General features: G+C 42.7%; 1 protein-coding gene across 2 annotated transcripts in view; it reads right to left on the bottom strand.

Moving 5' to 3' along the window:
- The window catches only part of LOC149467755 (kyphoscoliosis peptidase-like), a 62,407-nt gene that overhangs the window by 39,878 nt on the left and 7,398 nt on the right, over positions 1 to 15,131 (bottom strand). Inside the window, exon 3 of one of the 2 annotated variants that reach the window (XM_089671237.1) lies at positions 13,233 to 13,298. The exons of the other annotated variant lie outside the window; for it this stretch is intronic. Coding sequence (XP_089527363.1) covers positions 13,233 to 13,298 — 66 coding nt within the window. The remainder of the gene's footprint in view (positions 1 to 13,232; positions 13,299 to 15,131) is intronic. 2 annotated transcript variants of the gene reach the window in all.

Genomic DNA, 15,131 nt, shown 5'->3' with positions numbered 1-15,131 from the left:
AAAATAAATAAAACAATAATCAGATGTACATAAACTGCATTCCCAGGGATATAAACATTGTGGTCACATGTGTATCATGGTACTCCCCGGATTGTAATAAAGTGTCAGCTGAAAGCAGCACTGGGTTCTGGAAACAACGATCAGCAGCATATATGTCCCTGACAGAAGATAAAGACTGTTACCTAGAAATATGGGGAGGTTGTCTCCATTTGCCAAGTGAGCTGCAATGGGGACACACCTGCAGTGGTCCTAGGAATGTAATGATGACCCAACATTAGATGGAAATGAAAATTATCAGCCTACAGAGGATTGAATTCAAAGACACCCTGAAAATCAAAGTGAAAAAATTATGCAGCAGGCTAGTCCATTTTTTAGAAATTTCCTTGCAGCAACTCAAAATGGTACTCAGTAATTTGTATAGCCCCCCGTGTGCTTGTACAAATGCCTGACAACATTGGGGAATGCTTCTAATGAGATGATGTATGGTGTCCTGGGGTATTTCCTTTCAGATCTGGACCAGGGTATCACTGAGCTCCTGGACAGTCTGAGTTGCAACCTGCTGGTGTTGGATGGACTGAAACATGATATCCCAGAGGTGTTCTATTGGATTTAGGTCAGGTGAGTGTGGGGGCCATTCAATGGTATCAATTCCTTCATCCTCCAGGAACTGCCTGCATATTCTCGCCACATGAGGCTGGGCATTGTCTTACACCAGGAGGAACCCAGGACCCACTGCACCAGCGTAGGATCTGACAATGGGTCCAAGGATTTCATCCCAATACCTAATGGCATTCAGAGTGCTATTGTCTAGCCTGTAGAGGTCACCATGGATATGCCTCCCCAAACCATCACTGATCCACCACCAAAACGGTCATGCTGAACGATGCTACAGACAGCATAATGTTCTCCAAGGCTTCTACAGACCCTTTCACATCTGTCAAATGTGCTCCAGGTGAACCTGCTGTCATCTGTGAAAAGCATAGGGCACCAGTGGCAGACCTGCCAATTCTGGTGTTCAATGACAAATGCCAGTTGAGCTCTATGGTGCCGGGCTTTGAGCATAGGGTCCACCAGAGGATGTCGGGCCCTCAGACAATCCTCATGAAGTCTGTTTCTGATTGTTTGGTCAGAGACATTCATACCAGTGGCCTGCTGGAGGTCTCTGGCAGTGCTCCCCAAAAGACTCGCAGCTGTAATTGCAGCGAAAGGTGGTTCTACAAAGTATTGGCTCATGGGGGATGAATTTTGGTTGTAACATGACAAAATGTGGAAAATTTCAAGGGGTTTGAATACTTTTTCAAAGCACTGTATATAAATAGAGGTTGTCCCCCCCAGTTTGACAAAGTCTAAGTGAAATGGTTAGAAGTTACTACCACGGTATAGATTCCCCTTGTACCTATCTTGGAATCTTAAATTCAGTGGACTGACCATGTACAGTTCCTGTTGTTGAGGAGGGACCTGTGTTGGGCGATTATATATGCCAAAATTTGTTTGCTGTAACACAAGTCACATACAGTATGTACACAAATTTTATTTTTCCTTTTTTCTTTCCTTTGTTTTTGGTTGTGCCATTGTGTTATTGTTATTTTGTACCTACTTTGTGCTGGATAGCTCAACCTTGCGAGCGCTGGGCATCCAGGTCTTGCATTTTTGTACGTGCAAAAATTAAAGTCAATAAAGAGTTTGTTTAAAAAAAAGAAAAACATATTGGCTGGAGTTCTACCATTAAAGACATGTTATAAACAGGGTGATCTGTATCCTTCCATGTAAAAAAAAAAGATTTTGGTCAACATTAACAAGCTCCCTGTGCCATAAATTGCATAAAACAACAAATGAGAAACCTGGTTAGTTGAGCTTAATCTTCCGTATGATCAGATCATAGTATATAGTCTATCACTCTATCACTCTCAGAAGAGCTGTTCCTTTTACACATGATATCCATAGTCTATTGCTCTCTGTGGCCTTAGTGATATTAAAAGCAATAGGAGAATTTTAGAAGCCCAAGAAAAACATTAATCTATCTAGCTGACACAGCTATAAGTCAAAGCTTGATTGACACTTGTAAACAGGTGTATTAGATGTCAGTGAGCAAAGCACTATTAGTGGACTCTCTATCCAGATTAGTTACCTCTTACAGGAGGTTTCTCGTCTTCAAAGTCACTGTAGGGTATTGACATTATTAAAGGAGAAGTATGGCCAAAGCTATAATACTTTTACTATGGATGACAGAAGTGCAGTTTATTCCGCACTCCTGTGACCTGTTTTCAGATGACATCGGACCAAAGCCCGCTGTCGGCTCACATCACAGAGCCAGTCCAGGCTCTGAAAATATCCCAACCATATGGTCGAGATCCACCCAGATGTTTGGACTGGCAGCTGGCTCAGCCTCTCAGCGAACTAAAGCCTTAGCTAGCTTTTCCACAGCACGGCGCTGCAGTGAGTGCTGGAGGGACAGAGCAGGCAGCCGTTGATTGACATTCACCAGCTCTCTGCTCAGTAAAGGCTTTTCAGCTGCATTTGCCTTGCATATAAGCAACACTGGTGTCATATGAGGAATACTGGTGTCATATGAAGAACACTGGTGTCAAACAATGCAGGTACATTCAATACTTCCCTACTTTCCTCATTTAACCCAGCTATTATAGAAGAATTTAAAAAGCCCTCACTAGATCCCACCAATCTTAACACACCACCCACCTGCTCATTCCCCTTTACCTCAAAACTCCTTGAACGCCTGGTCAACAACCGCCTGAGGTACCACCTCACTGAAAATAACCTTCTTGACCCCCTTTAGTCTGGATTTTGCCTGCAACACTCCACAGAAACTGCTCTAAAACTCAGAAACCATTTATTAACAATTAAAACCAATGGTCACCATTCTGTACTCTTGCTCGTGGACCTCTCTGCTTCCTTTGATACAGTTGACAACACACTCCTTTTAAAAAAAAAAAAAAAAAAAAAAAACTGCACTATTTTGGTCTCCATGACTGTACTTCCCATTGGTACTCATCTTACCTATCCCAATGCGCCTGCTGTTTCACTTACAATTATACCTCCTCCTCTCCTCTTCCTTTTTCTTTCGGGGTCCCCCAAGTTTCCCTTCTTGGACCTCTCTTATTCTCGATTTACATCTCCTTCCTAGGTTAACTGATAGCCTCCCATGGCTTTCAACACCATTTCTATGTTGATGACATCCAAATCTATCTTTCTACCCCTCAGCTCACTCCATCAGTCTCCACACGTACCACTAATTTACTGACAGACATATCAATCTGGATGTCACACCACTTCCTCATACTCAGTCTGTCTAAAACCAAGCTATTGGTATTTCTTTCCTCATGTGCTCTTCCCCTGACTTCTCTGTCAAGATTGATGGCACAACTATCAGTCTGCCCCTGCATGCCAGGGTGCTAGATGTAATTTTGGGCTATGAACTCTCCTTTAAGTCCTACATCCAATCACTATCCAGATCTTGTCACCGCAACTTTCCCAACATTTCCAAATACACCCCTTCTTAACCAATGACACCACAAAGCTTCTAATTTACTCCCGGGTTATCTCTCACCTCAACTATTGCAACTCTCTCCTCATTGGATTACCTTTACATATAGGCTATCCCCCTTCAGTCCATGATGAATGCTGCTGCCAGACTCATCCACGTTACCAACTGTTCAGTGTCTGCTACCCCTCTTTGCCAAACCCTCCATTAGCTTCTGCTCACCCAATGAATAAAATTTTAAAATGCTAGCAACTTACAAAGCCATCCACAATTCTGCCCCCAGCTACATCACTAACCTTGTCTCAAAATTCCAACCAAATCGTTCTGTTCGTTCCTGCTGTCCAGCTCCATCAGCACCTCCCATACATGCCTCCAAGACTTTTCAAGAGCATCTCCCATCTTCTGGAAGTCCCTACTCCCATCTGTCCAACGATCTCCTACTCTGTCCACGTTTAGGCGATCCCTTAAACCCCTTCCCTATAGAGAAGCCTGTCCTACCTCCACCTAACAATTGTACTTTTATTTTTACCTTTGGTATCACTTGACCATCCCTTTCAGATTGAAAGTTCTAATGAGCATGGCCCACTGATTCCTGCTGTATTGAATTGTATTGCCTGCCCTCATGCTGTAAAGCATTGTGCAAACTATTGGTATTGCCTGCCCTCATGCTGTAAAGCACTGTGCAAACTATTGGTGCTATATAAATCCTGTATTATAATAACAATAATAATGATGCTCACAGAAGACATAAGAGTAACAGTGAACCTACTGGGGATAGGAAGTATCCTAACGTATTTAAATCACTATCTACCCCTACCTTGCTGCCTATATTTAGTAAATTCTAACAAATCCTGAAAAAAGCTTTTGCTTCGGGTTAGCTGAGCACTGCCCAAGTCAAAGTCATGGTTATTTTGCCACAGCTAATGGAGAGTGGAGATGTTCATGTTTAGGCATAGGTGCTGTTTGGAAAGCATTGATTTGCCCCCACAATGGCTATGAAACAAAACCGTTTACCACATATGGGAGTCAGGCAGGAGAGAGTTACATCAGGCATACTTGAACACTTTAACTTTCAATGAACAATTACTGCTACCAGAGCCACATTTATATTTAGAATGGATAAACTGTGTACAGACAACAACAACAAGGTCCCACTGGATTACGCTGGCAGAGTGGGTGGTATCTGGAGTCTATTCTCAAACATAAGAAATTGTTTGTTATGTGCCACCTCCGGCATGCAGGCGGAGCCTGAATTAGGTACCTTGTATTGGGAGGAGATGCACACTGTGTATAGGGTACTGATTTCTTTTACATGAATATAAATTGTGCACAGTTTGTTGGCAGCAGGAGATGAAGTGATCTTCAGCACTGATGTCAGCAATCCAGAGAATATACAGTCTCAGTATTTACAGGGTATGTTACTGGAGGACACCTTCTCTTACCAGAGGTAATGTCCCTTCTTTACCTAGGCAGAGGATTTTTCTGCAGTCTGTTTTCTCCACAGCTCTGCATTGCTTACCGGAGTAAATAAAGTGAAGAAGAAGACTTCCTTAAGCTATCCCTCCTTGTCTGAAACCTGACCTTGTGCTAAGCATTGTCCCTCACAAGTAGGTTCCTCTCCCTACCACTCATTCACCAGAAGTATGCCAAAGTGACGTAAGGTTTCTTGTTCAAAAGGTTATTTAAAATAGTTTAAAATAACTAATTTAAAAATTAGATTTAGCACCTTTAGAACAGATTTTTCAAAAGAGTAGTGGTGGGATGGCATGTAGTAAACTTTTTTTTTTTTTTTTTTTTTTAAGATAGAATTGTCAGTCATACATTACGGCTTAATACACCCATGAGAGTAGTGGAGATAGTGAAGATAGCAGAAGTTTGTATCACACTGGCACTATACCATTTGTCCTTAGTTAATGAGATGGGTGCAGTAGATGGGGCCTGGGAATTTTGGCTCAGTACACCCTTGAGAGTATTAAGAGGGCCAAGGGATCATATCCGGTTCAGAGCATATCTGGCCTCAGTATACATAATGAGTGTAATAGGTGTGCTTTTTAGATGTATAAATATGCCCGCTTATCACAACGGATCCTGGCCTCTGAAGATGCCCAGTGGGAGGGACAAATGCATCAGAGCGGGCCATGGTGATGTCATATCTGGCCAGTGGAGCGCACGGTGGTGCGTTACTTCCTCATGTGGCGTTTTATGCCTGTTACTGGATTACTGTGAGTGCAATATACTTTTTTATTCAGGGTTTAATAAATGGAATTACACTATTTGGCTGCCTTCCTCCATGCCTTATATATGAACATCCTACCGTCATAATCGACGCAGTGAGACCACATATGGTGATAAGTGCAATCGGACAGAGGAGGTCTACAAGACCCAGCAGAAGAGAGATTTGTTCCACCCAAGCGAGTTAAGACTTTTGTCTAATTATACGGGTCCACAGGAGTCAGTGAGTGTGTGGGGCCACTGGTGGGGAGCACAGAGCATGAATTGCACAATCTTCATAGATAGCACAAATGCACAATTTGGGAGATAATATTATTATTTCTGCACAAAGAACTTTATTGAGACATAATTGCATGTTTGATTTGATTTGTGATTTTTAGAAGATTGCATAGGGCAGAGAACAAAAATGTACGCATTGGTTGATTTCCCCTGGAGGTAGACCAACAGTGCTCCAAAGCTCACAGTGTCTTCCTGGCACTTTAAACAGCATAGGAGTATAAGGTGAAGAGTTGGCAACTCATTCTCCTGATAAAAGTACTTTATTAATAAAGGTTACAGTGTGCAAGTTACAGCAGCTTATTTGTTTAGGTAAAAAATGCATAAGGTTTTTTACCGAAATGCATAAGCTTCTGTAACTTTCACTCTGTACCCTTTATTAGTAAAGAATTTTATCGGGAGAACAAGTTGCTGACTTTTCACCTTACAGTTAGGTCCATATATGTTCAGACACAGGCACAATTTTAGTTTTAACAGGTATTTACCAAAACATATTCAAGCTATAGTTTATATAATGGGTGTGGGCTGAAAGTGCACACTCTCAGGTTTAATTTGAGGGTATGTACATCCAAAAGGAGGAAGGGTTTAGGAATTACAGCTCTTAAGAGTAGCCATCCCCCCTTTTTCAAGGGACCAAAAGTAATTGGACAATTGAATCAAAAGCTGTTTCATGGCTAGGTGTGGGCTACTCCTTCATTATTTTTTCATCAATTTAGCAGGAAAAAGGTCTGGAGTTAATTTTAAGTGTGGTATTTGCATTTGGAATCTATTGCTGTGAACCTACATCATGCATTCAAAGGAGCTGTCCATGCAAGTGAAACAGGCCATTGCAAGGCTTCAAACACAAAAAAAATCCATTAGAGTGATAGCAGCAACTTTAGAAGTGGCAAAATCAACAGTTTGGTACATTCTGAGGAAGGAATAACGCACTGGTGAGCTCAGCAACATAAAAAGGCATGGACGTCCTTGGAAGATATCAGTGGTGGATGATCGCAGGATCCTCTCTATGGTAAAGAAAAACCCATTCACAACATCTAGACACTTCAGGAGGTGGGCATATCATTGTCAAAGTTTACAATCATGAAAAGGAGAGCAGATACAGAGGATTCACCACATGGTGCAAACCATTCATAAGTCTGAAGAATAGAAAAGCCAGATTAGACTTTGCCAAACAACATCTAAAAAAGCCAGACCAGTTCTGGAAAAGCATTCTTTGGATGGATGAAACTGATTAATCTGTACCAGAATGATGGGAAGAAAAAAGTGTGGAGAAGGCTTAGAACAGCTCATGATCCAAAGCACACAACGTTCTGTAAAACATGGTGGAGGCAGTGTGATAGCATGGGCATGCATGGCTTCCAGTGACACTGGGACATTGGTGTTTATTGATGATGTGACAGAAGACAGAAGCAGCTGGATGAATTCTGCAGTGTTTAGAGATATACTGTCAGCCCAGATTCAGCCAAATGCAGCAGAGTTGATTTTACGGCACTTCACAGTACAGATGGACAATGATCCAAAACACACTGCAAAAGCAACCCAGGAGCTTTAGAAGGAAAATATGTGGAATATTCTGAAATGGCCGAGTCAATCATCTGATCTCAACCCAATTGAGTATGCATTTCACTTGCTGAAGGCAAACCTAAAGGCACAAAGACCTGTAAACAAAGAACAACTGAAGACAGCTGCAGTTAGAGCCTAGCAAAGCATCAGAAAGGAGGAAATCCAGTCTTTAGTAATGTCCATGGGTTCCAGTCATTGCCCGTAAAGGATTCTCAAGAAAATATTAAAAATGAACATTTTGTTTATGATTATATTAATTTGTCCAATTACATTTGAGCCCCTGAAAATGGAGGGACTGTGTATAAAAATGCTTTCAGTTCATAAAATTTGTACTGTTATGTTATTTATGTTCAACCCCTTGGATTAAAGTTGAAAGTCTGCACTTCAAATTCATTTGGATTGTTTAGTTTTAATTTGTTCTGGTGGCATACAGAGCCCAAAGTATGAAAATTGTGCCAGTGTCAAAATATATATGGACCTAACTTTATACTCTTATATATAGCACTACCCCCTTTGGGGTTGCTGTTGAATTTGGGTCCCCCTATAGCCCTGCACTGCCAGTCAATGAGTGTTCTCCACACAGCGTTCATCCATGGACAACAAATCAGTCCTTGGGCATTTTTTGTTTTGTTTTGTTTTGTTTTTTTAGGGGATTTGAACTGGGATAGGGTTAGGGGTGTATAGGATGCCCAAGGAAACCACAATCTTGAGGACAAACGTCCTGAACTATTCACTGCTTCTCCTTTAAGACACAGCCACTGTTGGAGTGCTATCCAGCAACTCCATTTGTAGTACCTCAGATCCCATATGAACTCCTCTTCCACCCAGCAGTCTGTAGGTAATCTTTCCTTTCCTGAGCAGGAAATATGGCTCCTGTTCCCTTTAGTAGATGCACAGTCACTATAAGGGGGGGCTAATCTGGTTTCCCACCAGAGTGCTCCTTCCCCTATCCGCCCAGGGGGTGTAGGTGTACTCACTCAGGTCCTCTCCTGCACAGTTTAAGGATGGCTGCAGTTACCAAACTTGATAACTGGATGGCTCCTTCCTACTACACAGGGGATCCTCTCCCAGAGGATCAGTGAGTCCTGAGTTTTCCTCCTCTCCAGAACCAGGCCCACAGGCAGGCCCCATCCTAGTGGGCCTCCTGGCAGTCCTCCTCCACCAGCCTCACATCTCTCATTTCTCCACTCTACTAATTCCTCTACACTCTCCAACACCTGCTACTGAGCAGACTCTAACACCTTTTAAGGAGTCCAGCTCCTTGCCAAGCCTTCTGTTGGGGACTGGCTGAAGTCCCTAAAGAGGTGCAGCCAGCTACTCTTCAGATCTAGCCACTACATCAAAGGCCCACCATGAGAACCTTAGAGCAGGGGAAAGTTCCAGAGAGGCTGGCCTGCAGAATCTCTCAACCCTGATCTAAATTTGACCCCTCTGGCTATTACACCTGAGCTGCTAGCAGCTCCTGACTAACCAGTAGGGATTCTAACCCCCCCAAGTGTAACTAGGGAGGTGTTACATAAATGTGTTACTTCCACTGATATCTCTCTTTTTTTTTATTGCTCCATGTATCACCTTCGAAGCATGAATAGAAATATAAAAAAATAATTGTTGCACCAGTCATCAGTTAAACATTATGATGTTCAAAGGTTAAATGTATGCTGGAAAATCTATATTAAAGGGTAGCTCAACTTTCATAGAAAAAAATACAGCAAATAAAAAAAAATGACCGGTCAGCTCTGTGTTTCATGGAACACAGCTCTATGAATGTAAACAACACAGACCTGTGTTCAGTGACAGGGGATGGAGTTGTTTTTCCACTCCCTGCTCAGCGTGGAATGAAAACAGTATCCCTAGTAAAAGCAGCACCCATTACACACATAAACACTTTGTAGTCATACAATTAACCCTTTGATCACCCTAGATGTTAACACCTTTCTGCCCAATGTCATTGGTATAGTGACAATGCATATTATTAGCACTGTTCACTGTAATAATGTCACTGGTGATGTGAGTGGCAGTTAGTCATTGCCCCCCAGAGTCAGATTGCTCGCAGTCCTGTTATAAGTCGCTGATTACCACCAGTAGCAGTATAAAAAAAAATAATACATTTTGGCCAAAATGTGAGAAGAGAGTTGATTTTTTTTTTTTTTTATTAGATGTTTTAAAGCACAAAGTAAAAAATATTGTTTTTTTGTTTTATACTTGTCCGTATTTTTTTCATTTATATTGCAAAAAATAAAACACCTAGTGGTGATCAAATACCACCAAAACAAAGATCAATTTGTATGAAAAAAAATTACATAAATTTCATTTGAGTACAGCATTGCATCACCACTCAGTTGTCAGTTAAAGTAACGCAGTGCAATATAGCAAAAACTGGCCTGGTCATGAAGAGGGTAAAATCTTCTGGAGAGCAAGTGGTTAAATAAACTTGCGTAATACCCACTGTCACAGCAGACAGGAATATTTAGAAATCTGTAATATAGTAGCACTTTTCAAAGAGACAGGGATTCCTTAAGTTCTGCATTAGTGCATTAGAGACAATATTAAAAATATTGTTTAATAATAGAAAAAGTAAAATGGTGCAAACAAAATAGTTACATAAAAAGGTACAAAGGAAAAAAAGAAACAATAATGCAACAGAAAAACAAAAAGGATTTAAAAGTGAAAAAAATTAACAATGCCCTAGTTCTGTGAGTTCAGCAAAGTCCAGTCAATAAGCACAAGATGGATCAGTGGCTCGCATAAATTTTAGCTGATGTTCTTTGCTTGATAGTAAGAGAGAGCTCCAGACTATTGATGCAGTCTCTTTTTTCTGATTGCTGAAAAGAGTGTGGACAGAAATGATCTGGCCATTCAGAAGATCTGAGAAGTGGCCAATGGGCTGTCATAGTGTTTATGACCATGTAGCTGCCACATCCTCAAATACATTTCTGCAAATACATTCTGGTAACTTGTATACAACATATTATTATCCATCATGTAATTACAGTTGGAATGAATACAAATATGATGGGTATCAGACGGCTATTTCATCTAGGAGATCTCCTGGTCTTCCCCCCACCCCGCTCCCCTCCCCATCATCTCCATCACTACTAGCAAAGCCGCCATCTCTCCCACCCCACACGCCAAAGTCCTGGCTGTCACCCTGGACTCCCACCTCTCCTTCCTACCCCACATCCAACTGCTATCTAGATCTTGCAGGCTCCACCTCCGCAACATCTCCAAGATACGCACATTCCTCACCCCAGACACCACCAAACAACTCGTACACTCCCTCATCATCTCACGCCTAGACTATTGCAATTCCCTTCTCACTGGCCTACCCAAACATCCCCACTCCAGTCGATCCTGAACTCAGCGGCTAGACTCATCCACCTCACCAGCCGCTCCACATCTGCCACACCCCTCTGCCAATCCCTTCACTGGCTCCTGATTGCCCAACGCATCAAATTCAAACTGCTAACTCTGACCTACAAAGCCATCCACAACGCCGCTCCAAACTACACAACCGACCTGATACCCAAATACTACCCTACTCGTGCCCTCCGCTCCTCACCGGACCTCCTACTCTCTAGCTCCCTGGTCTCTTCCTCCCACTACCCTCCTTACCTTCAGGCGCACCCTGAAAACCCACCTCTTCAGGGAAGCCTACCCCAACCTCACCTAACACCTGACCTCACCTAACAACTAACCTCCTCCACTCCTTCCACCACTCCATCCCCTACAGCCATTTCCTCCTGTACCACTTTCCCCTCCCTCCTAGATTGTAAGCTCGAAAGAGCAGGGCCCTCGAACCCCTCGTGTATTGTATTGTTACTGTCTTGTCTCATGTTCTGTCCCCCTTGCTACTGTACAGCGCTGAGCATACCCTTTGGCGCTATATAAATACTGTATAATAATAATAATAATAAGAGATGTAATTGACCTAATCCACCTCCAGTATCTCCTAGGGTAGTGGTGTTTGGGCTTAAAATCTCCTAGGTAGTGGTATTTGGGTTTAAAATTCTGCTAATTCATTGATACAGGTAAATGTGTTTATTCTGGATGTACTGTTATCAGTTTAAGGGTTATGAAATGCACTAAAGTTTCGATTCTCCAGGAAGAGATAGAAAGAAATGTGTATTCGCTTACTACTCCAGTTAGGCTCCATGCACACTGGCCTTAAAAAAACACCAGTTCCCTAGGCAGGTAAAAACGCTGATAGAGGGCATTTTTGTACACAGTTTAGGCAAGCTTAGGAGAATTTAGTGTTTTTTTCTGCCAGAAAGCTCCAATCAAAAACGTAAACCAGAAAGTTTTTTTTTCCTGCCTCTTAAAATATGCCTCTAATCTTCCTAATGTGCATAGACACAGGGGATAACACTGAGTTGCTTCTACAGGCAAAACACAAAACTCCTGTAGAAGCAGTGATTTGTAAGCCAATGTGAAGCCTGGAACTATTTACAACAGGTGATTATTCTTATATTATTAGCTAGGACAGATATCTACCTAAGATTGGAAATTACATAAGCCTGGACTTAAGGTTTTATAATTGCTTTTAGAGTGAAATGTGTATTGTGGTAGGTTTTGTTAATGGGCTTTAGGGTAGCTACTCCCAATTCACTCAGTGAGAAAGGCTTATAACCTTTATAGATGTTTATTGTAAACAGACATGGAGATAATAAGCAACCAATGACATACTGCAATGTTCCATTCCAGACCTCCTGTTAAGGCATTCAATTGGATATTTACAGATTTAGCTAATAACAGGTCTGGGCTAAGTAGGTTTATGGCCCTGCTAAAAAGTGCATTTGTGAGTCATTTTCTCAAAGGGGATCGCTGGCTATGGGGTTAAGCTACTCTCCTATTCTAAAAAATGTCATTGGTGGTGCATGACTTCCAAAAATGAAGCTGCCCCATGCAGGGGCGTATTTACCACAAGGCAAACAAGGCACTTGCCTAGGGCGGCATTTTTCAGGGGGGCAGCACCTTCGCCCCCAGTAGAAGGGATGAAAGAAGGGACATGCACGCCATAGGAACCAGGTGGGATCCGAAAGAGGCTGTGGGCTGCTTGATGGTGTATGTAGAGCCTGACTGTCGTTCCCGGGGATGTCCGGAGCTGTGAAGACGAGTGTCTTTTTCTCTCTATTGCCAGGGGGGTTAGTGGAAAGCTCTCCCAGGTGGGGGGCAGGGGTGTTGTTGGTCAATATCAGTCTCTCTACAACAAGAGGCAGAAGGGGGGGTGTTGGTCGGTGTCCGTGGGAGTAGACGATTTTTGTGTTGCCTAGGGCAGCACAAAACCTAAATACACCATTGGTCCCATGTCGTCTCAGTTTTTGGGGTGTCTAGTTTACATTATCATCACAGGGTTGATTTACTAAAGCTGTTCACTTTGCAAAATAATGTTCCCTTAGTTTAGCAAATGTGGTAAATATTCACTTTGCAAAAATACCCAATCATGTGCAGGAAACAAAAAAAAACTATTTTTGCATGAACATGATTGGAAATTGGAAGTCAGCATAGCTTCACCTCATTTCCTAACCTAAGTAAATTGCAAATTTTCTTGCAAAGTAGCCTATTTGCTGTTAACAAATGAATCCCAGTATCTGCTGCTGCTTGCTCAGAACTGTATAGATCACATAAATACCTTAACTATAATTTCTGAATAAAATATGCATACCTTTGTTAGTAACTGATAACCTCATGCTTGTATCTTGTGGAACATTCTCTGCATTTTCCTTATAACCTGTTAATCGATCAAGCAGTTTTATACTTTTATCGTAAAATATATCATCATAATAATAAACTTCTTTAATAAAAACAAGAAAAAACAAACGTATCTGCATTGCCAAAACAAGCCAGCAAAGTCCAAGTGTGATTTTTGATTACTCTTGTAGGAGTTGGAAAGAAACATGGTTTAAGACAGTGATCCCAAGATTGACGGGCCTTGTCAAGCCAAGGCACAGATCCAGTAAGCTACCTATGCTTCTGTCTAGCTCTAACTCTTGAAAATCTCCCTTTCCTAACACAGAGAATCTTATCAAGCCTGCATCCAATCATAATCCAACCATAATTGTTTACTGAAGCATACTAGAACAAAACGTAGACATCAAATCTGACATGTTTCAGTCACTTCTGGCCATAGATGTAGCAAGGTATCTCTGTGCCAACTTCTAGGCACATTGTTACTGCCCCATTACATTCTGTTCTGTCCCAACAGCATCCTTATACACAGGGCCGTCTTTAATGAGGGGCAAAAGAGGCAGCTGGCCCAGTCATTGTTGTGGGGCCCCAAGCAGCTGTCCCATACTTGCCAATTGTACTGGTTTACTTTCCCTTTGTCCCTGGAAGTCTTTGTCCCAGACTGGGTCCATATCTCAGTGTGAAGTGCTTTCCCTTATGCTGCCCAGCTCTGTCCTATTGTCATGTACAGATGACTTAGGTGTGCAGACTGTGTCAGCATTCACTTGTAAATAACAGGCATTCATATGTAAATATCGACGGCAGTGTGGCATTCCTATATATATAATACACTTCTCCACTTCTGGCCAGATTGTAGCACGGATCTAAGCAGAATTTTGCCTTGAAAAAAATGTTTTCCTTCCCCCACAGCCTTCTGGGACATGTCATAGATCCCAGAAAGCTGTTGAACCAATCGAATAGCACAGCCCGGCTCATGCATGTGCATCGAGCAGCCAGAAAGCCGTCACAGCCAGCTGCCCACAGTTAGCATGCTGGCTCTAGGGACCGAAGCCTGGTAAAGAAACTGGCTGGGTGGGTCCTGGGGCAGGTGAGTGTCCTAATATTAAAAGTCAGCAGCTACAGTATTTGTAGCTGCTGACTTTTAATTTTTGAACTTTAGACTGGACAACCGCTTTAGGGGGAAAATGTTTTGTAGTCCAGCATTTCAAAACTGGGCAGGGCTGATAAGACCTACCGTATTTTCCGGCGTATAAGACGACTTTTTAACCCATGAAAATCTTCTTAAAAGTCGGGGGTCGTCTTACACGCCGGTATACGGCGTGCTGACACTTCCGAGCCGGTGTCAGGGCGGCACTTTTTAGGGGGGTGCCCCCCTTCCAACAGAAGGGACACTAAGTACAGGGGCGGGCAGGGGGCTGCTGTTTCTTACCTGGCTCTGGTCCCAGTCTCACGATGATCCAATCCAGGAAGCTGCTCCTTCATTCAGTTTGGCTGCTCCCTCACTCGATGTCACTCGACTGACAGCAACAATGGGGCACTATTCCTCCCCCCACTGACACCAATGATGGGGTACTATGCCTCCCGCCACTGACACCAATGATGGAATACTATTCCTTCCCCCACTGACACCAATGATGGGGTACTATTCCTCCCACTGACACCAATGTTGGGACACTATTCCTCCCACTGACACCAATGACGGGGCACTATTCCTGCCACTGTAACCAATGATGGGGCACGATTCCTCCCACTGACACCAATGATGGGGTGCTATTCCTCCCACTGACACCAATGATGGGGTGCTATTCCTCCCACTGACACCAATGATGGGAAACTATTTCTCCCACTGACACCAATGATGGGGCATGATTCTTCC

Source organism: Staurois parvus, unplaced genomic scaffold (assembly GCF_062004578.1).
Source record: "Staurois parvus isolate SC_StPar_1 unplaced genomic scaffold, SC_StPar_1.0 ptg000102l, whole genome shotgun sequence".
Lineage (NCBI taxonomy): Eukaryota > Metazoa > Chordata > Amphibia > Anura > Ranidae > Staurois > Staurois parvus.
This window is presented reverse-complemented; position numbering and strand designations above follow the sequence as displayed.